Source organism: Ranitomeya variabilis, chromosome 1 (assembly GCF_051348905.1).
Source record: "Ranitomeya variabilis isolate aRanVar5 chromosome 1, aRanVar5.hap1, whole genome shotgun sequence".
In the NCBI taxonomy this organism is placed as follows: Eukaryota; Metazoa; Chordata; class Amphibia; order Anura; family Dendrobatidae; genus Ranitomeya; species Ranitomeya variabilis.
Genome location: NC_135232.1, coordinates 584,836,229 through 584,856,844, shown reverse-complemented (window position 1 = coordinate 584,856,844; position 20,616 = coordinate 584,836,229). Strand labels below are relative to the sequence as shown.

At 40.8% G+C, this 20,616-nt stretch overlaps 1 protein-coding gene across 2 annotated transcripts in view; it reads left to right on the top strand.

Moving 5' to 3' along the window:
* Positions 1-20,616, top strand: part of ADAMTSL4 (ADAMTS like 4) — a 182,186-nt gene that overhangs the window by 54,922 nt on the left and 106,648 nt on the right. For both annotated transcript variants that reach the window (XM_077257769.1, XM_077257772.1), the window contains exon 5: positions 3,228-3,330. In XM_077257769.1, the coding sequence (XP_077113884.1) occupies positions 3,228-3,330 (103 nt within the window). The remainder of the gene's footprint in view (positions 1-3,227; positions 3,331-20,616) is intronic.

Here is a 20,616-nt window from a genome sequence, read left to right as displayed (position 1 = left end):
TTTAATGTGCAAGTTCGATTTCAGACTGTCGACCCTTTTGTTCTGTGGAGAGATTGCCGCCAACCAAAAGATTTAATGAACCATCGCTTGGCCGACAGCCATCTAATGCGTATTGCTGGCTTAAGTCTTTCAACATATCAGTCATTGCTACTGGCAGATGTTTGTTTACACATACATAAAGTCAATGAGAGTTTCGGAAACAGCTTAACATATTCACCTCACAGCAGCCACCTTGTTGGCATTAACATTGGTATTTAGCAAATTGGTGTATTATAATTCAGCGTGGGGCAAACTGCAGAGAAATAAGAATCCCATCTATGTGCATGTTCTGACGGCTCCAGACCTAAAATATCCCATTTGTGGGCCTGTTGTAAACATTTTTACTATTTGTGTGACAGTCAGTATAAATGCAACTAGATACATCTACTGTGAGCGGCCCTCGGCATTGTTCAAACAAGACCTAATTATAATTCAAGTTTGACATGTTGGCATTTGCCTCTCTCACAAAGCCTTAGCTGGGAAATATCTGCCATCTGCTTCAGCTTCTTAAAATCTCCATCACAGTTTTTGATTTCTTTTATTGAGAAATCGGTTGATTTGTAAGCAGTGTAATACTCCGACCTTGTGTCCAACGACAGTTCCTTGGAGGACCACAAAACTTTGTCACACTCAGCAATCATAGAGATCTGTCAAGTCCTGAAGTGTCAGCTAGCTTTCTCTAATCAGAGAAGTAGATCCTATTGTTATTGACATCACCCAAGATCGAACTGTTGACAGAACGATCATTTGGTGGACAGCAATCTCTCCCAACACCTCACAGGAGAAGAAAAGCATTAACCACAGAAATCCAAAATGCTGGATCCTTCTGTCTCTCAACATCATCTGGGAATTCGGAGGCCCCCATACACATTAGGTTCCTGACGATCCCAATGATATCAGTTCTTTCGGCTGACTTGTCTAACGTGTGTGTCGACAATAGGCACTTTACCATCATAGCTTCAGTTTTTAATATGGTAATGACTATGAATACATCCCAATATTTTACACAGGACAGGTGATAACTTTCTGATTATTGATGGTCCCACCAATCTCAACAATGGCAGACTCTGCAGAGCCATGGTTGAGTGGATTGGCAGCTGAGCTTGCACCTTCTATGCACTGCAGATGTTTGGATTGGTGGGGGTCCAAGTGGTGAGATTCCCAGGAATCAATGAGTTATCACCTATCTTGTAGAAAATTTCTTTGAAGGGAAGCTATCACCTGAAAATTGGTAGCTATTGTCTTAATAAGGTTTTTGTGTAACATGTATTTAAATAAAAATGGCATTGTAAATAATAATAATAATAATAATAATAATAATAATAGAAATAATAATAAATAGTAATTTTGCAATTTTCACACTGGCCATTGGGGCTTCATTAGACTCATACTTCCTGACCTTTGAGAAAGAATGTTCTACAATGCTCCATATTATCAGAGGCAAGGTTACAATGATAGATAACACCTCAACGCACAGCTGATCCACCGCTGACAACACAGGATCCACCAGTCACAGTAGTGTCATAGCTCCCCCTTTGAACATTCTCATTAGATGCTTCAATAAAAAATAGGAGTGGAGTTAGTTTATTGCTGCTATTGTATGTGTGTTGCTTCCTGAAACAACAGGAAGTTAGAGTCTAAAAGCCCCAGTGGCCAGTGTGAGAATTGCAAGAGTTGTATTTTTTATTTTAAATACACATTGTGACATGTAAAAAAATAAAAAATGTCAAAAATGTTTTAAAAATAAATTTTACAAAAATTTGATCTATACAATATGTCAATTTCTGATGATAGGTTCATAAAGTTGTTTGCCAAGAAAGTTCTTAGATTGCAGTGGAATCTAGATGAGAAACCAGTAGAGGTATGATATCGTGTAAAAAAACCTATTAGGAATTCTCAAAATATATGTAACTAGCCAGCAAGGAGATATTGTAAATAATAAAACATAACTTGTAATGGTGTTTTTTAAAAACTTAGAAAGGGCAACAACGTACAAAACCCACCAATAATGCTTACAATATAAAGTGCAAGTTCTCAATAAACCAATGGTCGTATAAAAGGTTTGGTCTCACCAATGTTCCTTGACAAACCACTATCATGCAGGCAGGATGTAGAGGCAGAATAGGTCAGGGGCCATATCTGTCATACCCTGTCGCTCCCCATGTATTGCTTGACAAGGGCAGTACCCAAGTATGATGCTGCCTTAATGCTACCCAAAAAAAAGAGAATGTAACCTTCGTACGCATTTCTTCCTCTGTGAAGAGGATTCATCAGGGCAGTAGGTGAACTGCAGGGGTAGAAGGGGTTAAAGGGTTAAAGACAAGCATAAGTACCACCGCTCCTAAGGGTTCTGACATGTCCAGTTAGACTCTTTTTAGATACCTGCCACTGCAATAACTTTGTTATGCTTGTCTTTAACCCCTTTTACCCCTGCAGTTCACCTACTCATACTTGGGTACTGCTCTTGTCAGGGCAGGTGCAATACATGGGGCACGAGAGGGTATGAAAGATATGGCCCCTGACCTATTCTGCCTCTACATCCTGCCTGCATGACAGTGGTCTATCAAGGAACATTGGTGAGACCAAACCCAAACCTTTTATATGAGCATTGGTTTATTGAGCACTTGCACTTCATATTGTAATCATTATTGGTGCTTTTTGTATGTTGTCCTTTTCTAAGTTGTTAAAAAACAACACCATTAAAAGTTATGTTTTATTATTTACAATCTCTCCTCGCTAGCTAGTTACAATGGATTCTTTGCAAAAATTTCCTTGCTAAAGAGTCTGACCAAGAAACATAACCCAGCTTGTCCAACACTACATGGCATAAGCCTGTGCCAGATGTCTCCCTCAAGAGAAACAGCATTGTTAGACAACAGAAGCTTCAGAATTGGCCCATCAGTCATGGAAACAAACACCAGGCCCTTATTTTCTAGGCTGTAAAACTTGGCACCACAATGGGCTTTTCCTTTTGAATTTTGCCGATGGTCTGGTGAGGTCTTTGCTCCGTTTATGGTGTATTTCAAAATCTGGTTTCCACTTTTGTCTCAAATTTCACCCATGGGTTTCTTGGGTCTATGGTAATCGACTTCCTAGAGTGGAGTCACCAATATGTGATATCTTTACTGATTGTGGACATTTTTCCAAATACAACAAAAAGCAAAATCTCTTCCTTTGTTTGTTTGCAGTCATGCCCGGCCGGTCAACTTGATGCAAGAACTTTACAATGTTCAACTTTTAACAACCAGGAGTTCATGGGTCGTCTGTATCAGTGGGAAGCGTTCACAGAAGGTAAGGGCATTTCACCGCTTCTGTAATACAATAAAGCCATTGTCTTATCTATGGGAAAGTAGATGCCTAGATCAGATACAGATATAAGTGATGTGACATTTCATCAGCCTCATGTATTAAAACATAGGCAGTCCTTTAGCCTCAGGTTTCCTTAACAGGAATGGAGAGCCATCTAATGTGTATATGGAGGAAGGACCTCCAGGCTTCTGGTGTAGGGTGGGGATTTAATGATTGGGCATTTGGATTGCCCCTGCTAAACTGAAGGGTCCGTACACAAGATATACCCATCAGCTGAACCATGGTTTGGCTGATCATTCTGCTGGCAGCTATCTCTCCCGGTCCCCCATACACAGGAGTGCTTGGTCACTACGAGAGAGCCACTGTCAGACATCTCTGGCATCGACTTATCTCTGACATTTAAGTTGGAAGGCCCTCATACACATTAGACTGTAGTCAGAGCCCGCTGATATCAGCAGGTTCAGCTGACGTTGGTGTAATGTGTGTGGCAGCCCTCAATTGTAAAGCATTTTTTTAGAGGTTTGGTCTCAGTTGGCAGTGACAGTTTCTCGGGTCACAGTTTCCATTAATGGTATAAACGGGTACTGGTCTATTTTCAGGTTTGGTTGAGCTTAGGAATAGACCCTTACCAGCCATCAGAGAAAGATTAGAAGAGCTTTTCCCAGCAATTGCTTGTCAGTAACAGTTCATTTTCAGGATAAATTGCATATCAGTCTCTAGTTTAAAACTGATTAGTACGACCGTCAAGAAATTAATTTTGGGGGTAGACTGCTAAAGACCTACTCTTATGCCCAAAGTCATTTGGAAATATTTTGATACAGCATATATTTGGTTCATTTAGAGTTAAAGAGGTTGTTCGGGACTTGGATATTGATAGGATAGGTCATCAATGTCAGATGGGTCAACGTTTGGCACCTGGCACACCAAAGATCAGCCATTTGTAACTCCCTTTTTGTTTGAATGTGCCCAGTGAATGGTGTTATAGTGTAGGGGTTGTTAAAAAGACCTGCTGTTTAGAGGGTTGAACGGAGAAAGTGATGAGAGAAGCTGAAGTACAGCAGGAAGGATGCAGAGAAGAATAAGGCTGCGTGTATAGAGTGGATGCCATATATAACAAGGCTGCAGGAGGTTTCCATTTCCTCTAATGGTTTATGCCCCTCTATCTCTAATATCCGTTATTGTTCCCTGTGGTATAATGGAACCAGCGGACATTCCCTCCCATCATTAAACAGCAAGAGACATAAAAGCCATCTGTGTGACATCACTGCGTGTCATGTAATACCAAGTGTCAATGCTCTGACTTACCCTACATCTGGTGCTTGAAAGGCGAGTAGGAGTTACTTAACCTACTGTAAAAATTATTTGGTCCCTGGCACTGAATTGCCAACAATGACTACCTCTGTTAATGACATATACTGTATATCTTGTATAAAGGGCCATTCCTGATTCCACCTCAGTAGCTGAAGGACTTATGGGCCTTTTTGGACCCCCCTAAACAGGATCTGTCACTTGCTCCAAAAAATTGTGTTAAAAACCTTGTAAAAATCCATGACCTCTACAGATGCTGTTGCTTTTCTGTTTAGCTCTGCGTTGCTCCATTGCAGAGATATTCACATTTGCTTCTTTTTGAGCAGTGTATGTGAAATCTCTGCCGGAAGTTTCTTCAGAGTCTTCTCTGGGTGGATCGCTTTCACCCCTCCCTCCCAGATGCTGTCAATGGCAGCTCAGCAGCTGGTCTAGCAGTGAAGCAGTCTCAGACACTACAGTGCTGTAACTGGCAACATCTGGGAGAGATGGATGAAATCGAACACCCCCAGAGAAGACTCTGAAGAAACATCCAGAAGGATTGCAAAGGAGAGATTTCACATAGTGCACTCCTGAAAAAAAGTGAATATCTCTAACACCTACACATACTATAGAAAAGTTATAAAACATCCCGATAGCTGGTAAGCACTGATGAACTTCTCTTGGGCCATAGCAGAACTTTTCCCTTCTCCTGTTAATTCCAAGTCAGAAGAACAGCGCTCCAGCCGGGTGTAATAATCCAATAGAAAAATCTTTATTCAGCCATGGTAAAGCAGCAACGTTTCGACCATAAATCGGTCTTTTTCAAGCATTGCTTTATGGTCGAAACGTTGCTGCTTTACCATGGCTGAATAAAGATTTTTCTATTGGATTATTACACCCGGCTGGAGCGCTGTTCTTCTGACTTGGAATATATACGTTACCCAGGAGGGTTCCCTGGATATGGAACGGGCGCCCCAATAAGTGAGTGCTGTCAGCCACTTGTATATTGTTTCTCCTGTTAATTGTCTGGTTGGCGTCTCTCACTCATGGGTTATCTACATTCTGCTAAGTTGGGCAGCATTTGACCTTTCGTTTTAGTCTCGTTTCCCTTGGTCAGTGGTCTAGGCAATCATCATTGTCATGTTACTGGCATTGTTATTGGAGCTATTACATAGGTCTCCTCTATTCTAAGAGTTCTCGCCCGTTGTATATTTTCCTACGTCTAGCTGGCCTGGTTGGTGAACACATGGTTAAAGAGAGTTTATGTTCGTGGAGCGTTGTGGTTGGCGACGACTTTCAAAGAACTTGTCTGATCTTTGATATGTTTGCCGAACTATGCACGTTTTGACCTCACTGATGTTCATTTTAGATACTCCACGTTCCTCACTCGTGTTGCCTCCTCCAACACATCTATTTTAGAACAAGGAACTTTTCTAGATACAAGTGCTGCCAAGCCCAGCAAGCTTGTTCTTCTACTAAGTGGCTCTAGCCCAAGACCTCTGCTGAACCTGTGACCCCTGGTTAGTCATCTATGTTTGAAGCATATTTCGAGTTTTTTTTATTCCAGGGCTAGGCTTTGATGGACAGTTCAAAGGTCTTCAGAAATTAATAATAAAGTTTGCAAAAATGTGTAGAGTGGTAGTTTTTATTAGGCTACTTTCACACTAGCGTTAACTGCATTCCGTCACAATGCGTCGTTTTGCCGAAAAAACGCATCCTGCAAAAGTGTTTGCAGGATGCGTTTTTTCACCATTGATTTACATTAAGCGACGCATTGTGACGGATGCGTCGTGCAGTGGCGGACCGTCGGGAGCAAAAAACGCTACATGTAACGTTTTTTGCTCACGACGGTCTGCTTTTTCCGACCGCGCATGTGCGGCCGGAACTCCGCCCCCACCTCCCCACACTTCCCCGCACCTCACAATGGGGCAGCGGATGCGCTGGAAAAATGCATCCGCTGCCCCCGTTGTGCGGCGGAGACAACGCTAGCGTCGGGAACGTCGGCCCGACGCACAGCGACGGGCCGAGCCCGACGCTAGTGTGAAAGTAGCCTTACAGATTATATGCAAATGAACTTTCTTGCAGAAGGAAAGAAGTACCGCTAAGGAGTGGTAGCTACAATATATGTCAATATAGGGATTGTGGGAATGCTTGAGTGAAAGAGACCCAAATATGGTCCTTATTTTCCATATTGATTGGGCTTTGGGATCGTGCACATTGACTTTATCTACACTGATAGGCTTGCTGCGTACCTGGTTGATTTGACATCTCACATTATGTGCACATCTATGTTCCCCCATGTATTTTGTAGGTTGTGGGGTAGAACTCATGTTGCTTTGCAAATTCTGCAGCTATTCTGCAAAATAATCTGGTTCTAAAGAGATAGAAATTGTGGCTTTTTGCCTGACCTGCATGAAAGGTTTGAGCAGTCAGGCACCACTTATGTATAATATCATTGGCACTGAAATCAGTGGTCTTCGTAAGCAAAGTCTCACATCTTTGGCCATGTCTTCATACTTGGTGAAAGCCAGCACTGTTAAATTCTACGGAGTCTATTTATTTACTGGCTAAGAGCATCCACCACTTTGAGACCTCTCCAAAAAATACCTTCTGACTCCGTAAACAGTGTATACCCAGCTTAAACCTTTAACTGGAGCTCGAATTGCTGAGTTGAGGACAACAAATGCTAGACTTCATGAGAATAATAAAAAAAATCAGTAATTTTTCCGGAACATTGGCAGGTTTCTGCCAACCTACTGCTTCGCCTGGGGCTTTGATGTTGCCACACGTGAATGTTACTTTAGTCATCATGTTCCTATATCGCATTTCTTCAGGTACATCAGCAGATAAGAGCGAACTTCTGATCTCGGGATTAGTTCTCTCTTTAGAAGTTTCCACTGAGAGTCGTGTTACACTCTCCGGGTCCTAGATTTTTACAGAAAACTTCATCTGCAACGGTTAGGACTTTCTCTGGTCTACCTCTAAGTAATGCCATTTAGTGGCCATTTTCTATAGCTGGAGGATTAGTGTGCAGAGGTTTTGGAATATAGTGTTTTTGATGTTTTGTAGATAATCTGTCTGTCTGCACATTGCTTACTAGGTAAACAGACTACGGTATGTCCCGTGTGTAACAATGTAGTGCTTTACAATGGTATGTATTACATAAGTGCAGACAACTTCAAACAAGCAGATTCTTTAGTTTCTTTTCAACTCCAGAATTGTAACCTAAGGGCCATAAATGTATATTTTATTCACTTGGAATAAATGCTGCTGTTCTACTTAATCCCACATTGATTTACTATCTTTTCTGCTCCTCTCTGTTCCTGAGATCTGGTTCTTTCTTACTTGTATATAAATCTAGCTCTTCTTTATAGCCAAACAGGCGTGGTCCTCAAGAAGACGCCCACAGAGTAAAGCTGAGAATCACACCCACTTAATTAAGTAGACTGGATTTATAGACAAAGAAGAAGGAGCCATATCTCAGGAACTTAGAGGTGCAGGAACAAAATATAGACATCTCCAGATTCAGGAGAACATTGGCATTTACATCACGCAAAACTAGTCAATATTCCTGGCAAGTGATAGGACCTCTTTAAAGTAGTTCAGTTCTTTTTTTTGTTACAAAGGTACCTAGTAGACTTGGCCCAAAATAATTCACACAACTAATTCCTCTGGCCATGCTAGTAATCTGTGGCCTCTGGATGAGAGCCTTGTGAACCGCCTCTTACCTAGCTGCATCTGCAGATTTTTTTTGACTAGCCGGCCTGGTGCTATGTCATTATTGTGGTCTGAAATCATGCCAGGCTGACTAATCAGAAGAAGAGCTGAGGATGACAGCAGGTAAGAGGCGGCTCTTACAGATCCAATCCAGTGGCCACCGATTACCAGTTAATGGACCAATCAATTCCCAATATTTCTAGTTGTAACCTGTGGAAGAATAAGCAAGCAACAAGTGTTCAATTCCACCACAGTGCCCACACAGGAGAAACGTTACTCGGTTCTTTGGGCACTTCTGAGTCCTCCACAGCTAAGAGTACTCTTTCTGGTCATCTAATATGATAACCAGATTTAGGAACAGAAATTATGTAGTTAGAAAAACTTCATCCAAGTATATGGTACCTGATGGAAATGTCATGTCACGTCCTGCAAGTCAGTCTCCAAGGTAAATATCAGGGCAGATGGTTCATTGAAATGGCACCTTGTATACATTAGCACATCTGCATACTACAACTGTGGCCTTCAGATTAATCCACCCTCTGACGTCTAAGTAGAAACATCTCCCCTGCGTTCTGTCGGCAGGTTGACTCCTTGTCAGGTTGATCACCCCTGATTTGTACAAGCGCGTGGAATGGCACATACCAGCACGGTGTGTCAGGCTGCAGGAAACATAATCAGTACCTTGTGCAATTAAAGGATTTCCACGAGCAAAGATCACTAATATCTTGTGCAAACTAACATCTGTCAGTCTATGAAAACACCAAGCCTCCAGAGTTCATATCAGATGGTCACACTGGTCATGCGTGTCCCTCGTACACTTTATACTTGTGTAGAAAACATCCGAGGTATTTAATAATTAGAGTATGAAAAATGAGACCCAAGTGGTGTAACGATATGCAAGATTATTCCAAAGGACACGTTTTTAGGGTACGAAATGTTCTAGTACTTCAGAAATTCAGTTGCAAGTTTGCAATCTCCCTGCAGCACTCCTAGAGGGGACCTAAGGCATTACACAGCTCCGGTCGAAATCAGTGTGATGTCCATGTAATGAAAGGATTAGAGTGAGAGACACTTTTGCAGGCTAATAGCTGACCACCTGCTGACATTGGGGCTACAAAAGAGACCTTTCTGTTTGCATGAACCCCCTTACTACCTCTTGTACTAGCCACAGTCGTATTCGCATATATTTACCCCAATAAGTGGAACACAAATGGGCATCACTTATAATAATAATCTTTATATAGCGCTAACATATTCCGCAGCGCTTTACAGGTTGCACACATTATCATCGCTGTCCCCGATGGGGCTCACAATCTAAATTCCCTATCAGTATGTCTTTGGAATGTGGGAGGAAACCGGAGTACCCGGAGGAAACCCACACAAACACGGGGAGAACATACAAACTCCTTGCAGATGTTGTCCAGGGTGGGGCTTGAACCCAGGACTCCAGCGCTGCAAGGCCGCAGTGCTAACCACTGAGCCACCCTGCTGCTCCACTTATTCATATATGCATGGAAGAGAATTTTTAATAGTTTTTAGAGACACATTATAGAAATTGTAAACTTGCACAAGACTCCCCCTCTCCATAAGTGGCACAACTTTTACTTGCTATTGATCAGGATTGTTCGTGCCTTGCTCTCAAGGGTTTGTATAAGTGAAGGCGCCTCCTTCTGCTTTCAGATTTTCAACAGGTTTTGAATATCAAACAGATTCTTTGTTCCGGGACTACAGGTGCCTCTCTTAAACCTATTGATCCTCTTCTCTTATTTCATGAAATCTTAAAGTGGGCTTTATACTTGTCAAAAATATGTGATTTTTATCTTTGTGTAAGATATGTATATTTGTACCTGGTGTAAATGCCGCTGTTCTTCTGATTCCAGCAATGTTTTTCTTTTCTTTCTATGCCTCCATGTTCCTGAGATATGGCCCTCTCTTCCCTGTATATAGAACTAGTCTTTTTAACCAAGTGGGTGTGGTTCTCAACTGTTATGTGGGTGTGTTCTTGAGGACCACACCCACTTGGCTTTAAAGACTAGATTTCTATACTGAAAAGGGAGGGCCATAGCTCAGGAACGAAGAAGCACAGGAACAAAAAAAGAGACATCTTTGTGTTCAGGAAAACAGCAGCTTTCACATGAAGGTGAAAATTCACATATTCATGGCAAGTAATAGGTCTTCTTTAAGTTGCTTTTTGGACAAGAACCACAGACTTTATTATAATCCCCTTTCTGCTCCTTCGCTATGGATTGCTTTTGAATTTTCCCTTGAGAAAGACCAATTAAATTGAAATTATTTTGTAAATATTGGGATCAGCGGGAGCCGTGTGGCCCTTGTGTTTCTGCGTGGAATGTGACATGGGGTCTCTGGGCACTGACAGCCCAGCGGAAACCCTTCAAAGTGGCTGCAAGGGTGATTAGCACGGAGTAATTGTAATCATCATTCTTTTTTTTTTCGTCTGCTTGTCAAGGCATTGGGGCTGGTGTACAGCACAATGTACAGACTGTGTGAACCGGGGTGATAATTACCAATAATAGTTTTAGTAAACACTTGTCAGTGAATTCGTGACGTATACTTCAATCTCACGGAGAAAACTACAAAGCATTGTGCAGGGAATGTACAGACCTCTCTGTGATTTCGGAAATTGGTGTTTGACAGTCTGCCATCCGGAATTGTGACTCACTGTCTGGCTCTCAGCTTTAGAAAAAAATCCCCCCAAATCCTATTATATACAAGATGGAAGGTTTAGGGTTTTCCAGGTGGTTCAAAAATTGTGAAAAATTGTATATTTTTGAAGAATTATTTTCATTTTCTTCCTGCCTGATAACTTGTGAAACCACAAGAAGTTATGGAACAAAGACATACACAACTTAAAGGAGTTGTCCACCTTCCAAAAATCTACAAAAATCTAATTTTAGTTCAGGTGTCCCAATTGTCAGGTGGTCACTCTGGTCTCGGCTTTGGAGCATCACTTCTGTTCCTGGCCTCAGAATAGGATGGCATTTCCTGTAGTGACACACTACTAGTGCTGTGTGTGGGAGGTCCTGGCTCACTGCATCATTTTAATAGCTAAGCCAGCCCCCTTTCCTGTTACAACCAATGCAAAGATAAGAGAAGGTAGCTGGCTGGCTTACCTATTGAATTAAGCATAGAGGGAGAAACTGCAGCTGCATCCCCAACTGTCCTCTCTTTTCTGTCTTATAGGGTTGTTCTCATGCTCAATATTCAGGAGTACACTGCTCCCCTTTCTCCTGGCTTCCTGCCTGCCAGGGAACGGTGTGCTCCTGATGACATTTCAGCATTGATTCGCCGCTGGCCTGCACTGGATGCTCTGCAATGCTTTGCCTCTTGCTGAATCCAGCCATCTTCATAGCAGCGCTTACAAGCGCCTTTGCAAAGAGCTTGCAAGCCCGTGCTTCTTGCCTAAGAAACCTACCACCTCTCATGCACTGTAGAGGTGGCCAGCAATCAAAGCAATGAGTAGTGGACTATAAAAATAACAATCCATGAGTTCTTGACAGCAGAGAGGAATTTTAATAAGAGGTAAATTGCAAAGGTGTTTTAGCACTTTTTCAATGTTTCTCATTTATGCTGATAAGAAAACCCCTGTAGGTTTTTTGGAGACTGAGGAGGTTTCTGACCATTTACAGAGAGCCCGTAGTCAGGTCAACAGGACTCTAGTTTTATATAGGCTTGGAGAAACTTGAACTGAGAGATTCACAATCCCACTGACAGGAGAGTGGAGTATGGATAGAATAAAGCCGCCGATTGAGGGTTAAGTAGTGAGAATTTTTTGTTTTCCATCCTTAAATACATAAAAGGGACGCAGTCCCATCTGTATTATAAATAACCAATTCTTCTTGGCTTTTTCTGGCATGTAAGCGCTGAAAGAAAAACACAAACACCCGAAAACATGTCAACAGTGAAAGATCCCATGCGCCTGCTCCAAAACTAACTGGCACGCTGTGTGCGCCCTTTGAGCCTTCAGCACCTGCTGCAGGATACCTGCTAGGTCTCAGTATAGGGAAAAACAAATCCGTTTATAAAGGTGAAATTCTTGCCCAGCTTAGTGGTACGGGGGACTATGGGGCGGCCTTGTCTGCCACCAGCTGTGTTGTTTCACTGTCAGTAGGCACAGTGAGGTCGGCTCTGGGGGCATGGGAGAATGGGCCCAGCGCTTGTTATGAAGGCAAGGTATGCAAAGAGATTAGAGTTTTCTTATATTGAGGACAACATATCAAAAGTCTAGCTGGACTCTGTATACTACACTCTGCTTCCTTCAATGCAGTCATTCTTTTGCCTAAAATGTACACAGACTGTGGAGAGTTCTTAGCTTTTACCACCTGAAATTCACTTTGCAAGTTAGATGTTGGTTATTGGAAATAATAACAATTTTAAAAGTCAGTAAAAAGGCCTTGCCACATGAACTAGGATAAGATGCAGAAACAGAAACTCAATTTACAAATCATGTGTTTCAGGGTGGCTGCGCCTCTTCAGTCTAAACCCGGAGAACACAGCCAAAACTAGTTTTCCTGCTGTGCACTGATGAGGAGCAAAAGCCCCGAAACATATATCTGCAAATGGAGTTTCTGATTTATTTTCTTATCCAAGGTCATGTTGCTAGGCTAGTTTATTGGTCAATGTTGACTTTTAGGATTGTTATCAACCTCAGCCTTGCCATATGACCTAGGATAAAAATAGTGATTAGCGAATGTGATCGGATAACGTCTTAACAAACAGGCAAGCCTCACATGTGTTGAGACTGTGTAACAGCTGGATATCATGCAGCCACAGGGACTCGAACATTATATACGAGAACTCCCAGATGTTGGGATAACACCCGAGTATGCCCGGATAAGACATTATTTGAGCTCTTTCGCTCCTCACTAATAAGCCAAAGTAGAAATTCCATTTGTAGACACATAGTTTGGGGTGTTTGCAAAGCAAGAGAACCCTGATATAACGAGTTCTCCTGCTTTGCACTGATGAGGGGCAAACACATTGAAACATGTGTCTGTCTTCTTATCTTAGGTAATATGACAAGGTTTTTTAAAGGGTCAATATTGACTTATAGGATTGCTATCAACCCTTTAATGAACCTTTCCATCTGACCTAGGATTAGAAGCCAAACCAGAAACTCTATTTGCAGTCACGTGTTTTGGGTTGTTTTCCCCTCATCCGTGTAAAGTAAGAGAACCCAAATAGAATCAGTTCTGCTGCTTTGTACTCATGAGGGACAAACACCCCAAAACACTTGTTTGAAAACTGATTTTTTTTGTTTGGCTTCTTATGCTAGGTCATGTGGCAAGGCTTGTTAAAGGGTCGTTATTGACATTTAGAATTGCTTCTTCCTATTGATGGCACTGGAGTTCCTGTCCTTACTCTATACTATAGGAGTTGGTTTCTTGTACAAAAAGACTTATGGAAGAAAGGTTTGATAAGAACTTCTTGCGGCCTACAATGGGCACAAGTCCGTAGTTGCCAACATCCATGTTGTTATACTAGGGACATTTAGTCTGGCACAGAAGTGGGCATTTGTTGGTAAGGTATGTGTAAACTATGTCTCTTTTCAGTCATACCACTTCTTTAGGGCGGGTTCCGTTTGAAGTTTGCTCCATACTTACTTGACGCTCTCAAAGTATGAGGCTGCAAAAATCCATGTGGTGGTAGGGGAAAGATTAAAACACAATAATTAAAAAGTATTGCCTTCAAAACCTGGAGTCTATTTTTCTTGAAAAACTCATTTAATTTTTCCACTTCCAAAAAATTTGGCCATATGGACCAGAGGAATCCGCAGAGACAATAAGAACTACCTACGACCTCCTCATAATCCAGATGCTAAATATTTTATGTATCTGGCAAATATAATATTGCCATGCTGTACCCATATATCACAATGTGATAAAACAGCAGGCGGATGTCTTGTGAAGACTACACCTCCTGAAGTCTTGCACCTGTCTTGCTATATCTTACTTCCAGTCAAGTGCACGTAAACATAGTCCTCCTCCACAACTGAGAACTGCAATAACTGGTGAAATATTGGCTGCCGTGGGGTAATATAATAAATCTCCAAATCTTACATTTACAAGCTTTAGACATGGATGTAAGTGTAGGAATGCAAAGGTTACAGTGTAACCCTTAGGCCTAAAGAAGCCAAAATGCTCCTCTGCCATATAAGAGGGCAATATCAGAACCCCTTAAATGGTGTTCCAATTTGGTGTATTTATGGAATACTCATAGGTTACACCAAAATGTATAGTAAATGTGGGTCTCACATCCACTGCGAGAATGGAGGCCTGGTGTGTGCCACTGTCATTGGAGTGGTGGAGAGGAAATTCTCGATTCATGTGTTTGGGAATTCCGACCAACTTTCCATTGACATGTAAAGGACGTATTTCCGAGATATGATGGGGACCACATGTACCATGCGTTTTTTTCCAATCTTTATTTTTGTCTCTATAACTGTTTACATATTCTTCATTTTTAACCTTTTTAATTTTTTGGCAAACAAATTTGTGAATGTTTCACGAGGAAACGAATGAAGTGTATGTAAACCTCACCCAAAGGTGGGAAGCTATTTTATGTTTGGGGGCCCAAGAGCTTTGTTACATCTCTAACGTCAGACTTTTTGGTGCCAAAAATACATACTAATGTTTGTATATAAACACAGTGCTCAACATAAATGAGTACTCCCCTTTTAATAGTAAGATTTCAGTCAATATCTCAATGAACACAAGAACAATTTTAAAATTTTGAAAAGACTGAGTTTCATAGAACATAGTTTTAACCCATAACCTGAAAGTAAGGTAATAATATAACTTAATTTATAAAATCTTCAGTTTTACTCAAATTAGTTAATATTAATAAAAAATAAGTACACTCAACATCAAAAACTACAACATCTAGTACTTTCTATGACCTCCATGACTTTTAAAGACAGCACCAAGTCTTTTATGCATGGACTGAACAAGTTAGTGACATATCGCAACATCTATCTTTTCCCATTTTTTAAGAACGACATCTTTTTAGAGCCTGGATACTGGATGGAGAGTGATAATAACTTGTCTCTCCAGAACTCCTCATAAGTGTTCGGTTGGGTTCATTTCAGGAGACAATTGGCCACTGAATCACTTTCGCCCTGATCTTCCTCAGAAATGCAACAGATGTGTGTTTTGGATCACTGTCATGTTGCAAAAAGTGCACGTCTGCCAAGGGCATGGAGTGATGGCAGCATCTTCAATATCAATACAGAGTAGTTCATCTGTGATTTCATGATACCATCAATGACATGTTGCCCCAACACCAGAAGCACTCACGCAACCCCACATAAGGACATTGCCACCACCATGTTTCTCTGTAGGCACCATTCAGTTCACTAAATTCATTTTTCCAAGTGAATACATTTTATTTTATAAAATATTTGTACTGGTAATAGCAGACTACAATGGGTAAGGTTGCACTAGAAAATGTGTTGGCCTCCCGTGGTCTGAGCTGTCTACGTTCTGGGCTAAAGATCTTTCTTTAGTTTGAAAACTGAAGTATGAAAGAAAAGCTTTGGCTGCTCTGAGAGAATCCAAACTTAGAGAATACCCGTGAAACATGGCCCTTATGCATTTTTGTAGTTTGATCCCAGTCTAGACTTGATCCCATGGTTGACTTGTGAGAAATATTATGTAAGAGCATCTTCACTCGTGATCTTGTCCATTGCCTATGTTTAGGTAAGGTCTATTTCAGTCTTTAACGGAGAGTTGGCACAAGTTATAGTTTATACTAAGCCCAGTGTGTGCAGATGGTCACGGTCAGCACCTCTCCTCCGTTGATGGGTGTTTACAGATATAAGATCCACGGATTATTACAGTTTATTTCTCAAGAAGTTGCTTTTTTAAAGATGGTTTCTCAGGGTCTTAAACAGTATTTATCAAAAATTTCTGAAAATGCTTATAAATATGTCCATTCTGCCCATTTTTATCAAAACTCTGATATTATTTGAACTTGTTGTAGTCACCTTTTCATATTCTGTAATTTCCTGGGGCCAGATAATTTATATACCGTAATTAGGAAATAGACCTTCAATGTTTCATGGTTGGTGGGGTCTGACCACAGGGATCTTAGAATGTTTAAGCAAATGAGCTTAATTTATCCTTCCTCTCACAGATCAATGGGGTTCACGGTGGTTGGATTATAATTTCTTTTTAGAGCACTATTGATCCCATTTTGCTGTACATGAGGAGGGGTTACATACAAAACACTAATAGAAATTACAATGAAAAAACTACTAGTGACAGCCATGTACAGAGAGGAGAAGACCCTACCCCCCACATATCCTAAAGTCTCCCATACACATTAGACTAATGAAACACACCGATATCTGCAGCATCGGTCAATGGTTTAATATGTATGGGGGCCTCAAGACTCTACCCTGACAGATGATGTTGGGGGAAAATAAGGATCTGGCATGTCTGAATTTGGACTGACAACCCTTTTGCCCTTGGTGAGATAAGCTTCTGCCACAGGAGTCTGGCAGCGGCTCTCTTGTAGAGTATAAAGGAGCGATCACTCCTATGTATGGCGAGAGCCAGCTGAATGATTGGCCAAACCATCATTCAGCCAACGGCTATCTATTATGTATCGGCCACTGAGGATAAGCCATATATTGTTTTAGTATCATAAAACCCCTATAATTTTGCATAAATGCTATGCTCCCTTTGGGGGCCATTATTTATGGTTTCATTTTATTAAAAAAGCTGATTTTGTAAAGCATCTTGATTAAAAATATCCAACTATTTTGTGTATAAAGCTCCTATGCATAGGTATATATCTCTATGGTAATAGTCCACTCACAAATGTTTTTAAAGGCCTGTCACTTGCCATAAATATTTTTTTGTGTGATGTAAATGCCTCTGTTCTCCTGAATTTGGTGTTGTTTTTCTTTTGTTTCTGTCCCTCTCTGTTTCTAAGATATGATCTCTGCTTCCTGTCGGTAAATCTAGTACTGTTAGCCAACTGGGCATGGTCCTCAGCTCTTCTTTGTGGGCGTTGTCCTCTTCTTGAGGACCACGCCCAATTGAGTAAAAAATCTTGTATTGCATACAGGGAAGAGGGAGCCATACCTCAGGAACAGAGGGCCTTAGGGACAAAAGAAAAACAGTGCTGGATTCAGGAGAACAATGGCATTTAGATAAGGTTAAAAAATATATGTATTTATGGAAAGTGACCGGACCTCTTTAAGTACCTGAGTAAATTGTGGTGAAATGTTATTGCCAGGGCTGCAGATCAATGTTGGTCTCAATGTGCATCTTTGTAATACATTGATGCCAGTGGTCTCCTAAAGTGAACAGTTTCTAGCTATTGAGGAACAATTATCCCTTACTTTCCGTTTATTGGGAGAACACCCTACCCTAGGCCACGTCTTAGGGCATTCATAGAATGAAGACCCTTGGCCCCAGCTTCACAAACCCATTGCGGTTGCATAGAGTAACCCATAAAAGGGTATATGCAATAGGTGGTCCAGTTGGGCAAACCTTTCAGTTACAAAGTCAGATTTAGTCAGCTATTTTCATCTGTACTAAACTTGTAGAACTCGGAAATATCTAGGAATCTTGATAACGGGCCATACATTTGATGGTAGCACTTGATGGCACTAGAAACACAGGAGGGGCGTCCAGCGTTAGTACTGTACATCTATTTACAAGGACATAGTGATGAATGCAGAGCATTCAGAGTGCCCAGATAAATAGACTGTTTGTTTGTGGCTAATTAGTGGCCTTTTCCATCTTGATATCTTTGAGTGGATACAACTTGTACAATTTATTTTTGGTTGAGTATTTTGACCCTTCCCACCTTAGATATGTCTAAATATACGCTTTGAATAATTTTACCTTCTGTCCCAGGGAGTTCTATATTTCGAAGTTGTTAGTGGGATGGAAATGGTAAACAATAAAAACAGGTTGTAGAAAAGTACAAAAAAAGTATTTTCTTTTTTTCTTCCAAACCCCAATCTTATCCATAGATTTTATCCAGTATATTCCATCTAGCATCTCTATCCAACGTAGGGGAATAGAACATAGCTGCAATACTAAACACAATCTAAGCTAATCTAAGAGTAAGGGTCTTTCTTAAAAACGTTTTTGGAAAAGAAGCCACAAATCTGCTAGTTGTTACAAGTCTGTTTTCTTTAACCCATCAACTATCAGCTCTATGGAATATCTAGCATTTATTGCATAGATGAGTTGGCTTCTTCAGATTGGGAGCTCCTCCTGGGAGTGGCTTATCATTTTGGCTCTGAAAGGGAGGACTTAAGCAGAGATACCCATTTTACAATGTCTACAGTACTGTTTGACAGGTGTTACCGTCATGAGAAATTGTAACTAATTTACTAAAGGTTTTGCACCTATTTTCAAAATGTTTACAAAATTGCGCCTTTTTTGCAATTTTACACCATTTGCCAGTTTTTGAAAAGTAGGAAATTAGGAAACAGGAATAGTATAAATCTATCTCATTGTATTTTGCATAAGAGACCTTGACTTTTGTAGTGCAAAAATCCTGGAAATCCACCAAGTATCAAAAAAAATTTGAAGTATAAAGGGGGCAAATACTTTTTGACAACACTGATCTATTATTATTATTATTATTATTATTATATTATTATATTAGTAATTAGGGTATCAAGTGGGACTACTTACAGATTGTATCTTAGCACATGTTGGTAGTAAGATCGAAGAATAAGCCGTAGAAATCCAAGTATGTTGGCTTTTGAGTTTGTAATTTTTTATAAGTCCCCATAAGCTCAAACATCTTTACTCTATATGTCAATGTCCTGTCGAGTTGTCAGACATTTTTTCAAGTTTTTAAGTGAAGGAATGTGACAGGAAATACAGTGAGGCCCTTACAATTTTTGATCCAGATGGAGACGTCTTCTGGAACAATCAAACATTGTGATGATGACAGCCGCTCTTGCCCCGATAATCAGTTTTCCCAGCTGTTCCCAGCTTCTGAAGAAGGATTCTATTTTGTCAAACTTCTTGAAACACTTTCTGCAATCTGCAAGTATTGAAGGGAAGGGGACTGCTGTGGGGGTAAAAGCTACTCCTTATTAAGGGCTTATGTTGATTTCATGGAGGGATCATTATGGGGAACTCCAGCTGCAGCTTTCAGTCATTTATATGACTATACTTAAGGTATCCACCTGAAGAGTCTTCATTCCCGTACATACAAATTACAAGATTTTTCATGGAAATCTTCATGACTATCAGTACTTCCCCACAAAGGCTCCTACAGGAGTTGTTATTCATTTTTTCTAGATTTCTTATAGCTGAATTTACAGAAATATGAGCCCCATTTTTAATTTTGCTTCTGATCTGCTAGATTTACTGCCTCAATCTTTTTTTATTGAATTGTTCTACTTGATAATAGGGAGTTTGGGTAACCTCTCTAACCTCTTATGTACAGGTCCTTCTCAAAAAATTAGCATATAGTGTTAAATTTCATTATTTACCATAATGTAATGATTACAATTAAACTTTCATATATTATAGATTCATTATCCACCAACTGAAATTTGTCAGGTCTTTTATTGTTTTAATACTGATGATTTTGGCATACAACTCCTGATAACCCAAAAAAACTGTCTCAATAAATTAGCATATTTCACCCGTCCAATCAAATAAAAGTGTTTTTTAATAACAAACCAAAAAACCAACAAATAATAATGTTCAGTTATGCACTCAATACTTGGTCGGGAATCCTTTGGCAGAAATGACTGCTTCAATGCGGCGTGGCATGGAGGCAATCAGCCTGTGACACTGCTGAGAGGTTATGGAGGCCCAGGATGCTTCAATAGCGGCCTTAAGCTCATCCAGAGTGTTGGGTCTTGCGTCTCTCAACTTTCTCTTCACAATATCCCACAGATTCTCTATGGGGTTCAGGTCAGGAGAGTTGGCAGGCCAATTGAGCACAGTAATACCATGGACAGTAAACCATTTACCAGTGGTTTTGGCACTGTGAGCAGGTGCCAGGTCGTGCTGAAAAATGAAATCTTCATCTCCATAAAGCATTTCAGCCGATGGAAGCATGAAGTGCTCCAAAATCTCCTGATAGCTAGCTGCATTGACCCTGCCCTTGATGAAACACAGTGGACCAACACCAGCAGCTGACATGGCACCCCACACCATCACTGACTGTGGGTACTTGACACTGGACTTCAGGCATTTTGGCATTTCCTTCTCCCCAGTCTTCCTCCAGACTCTGGCACCTTGATTTCCGAATGAC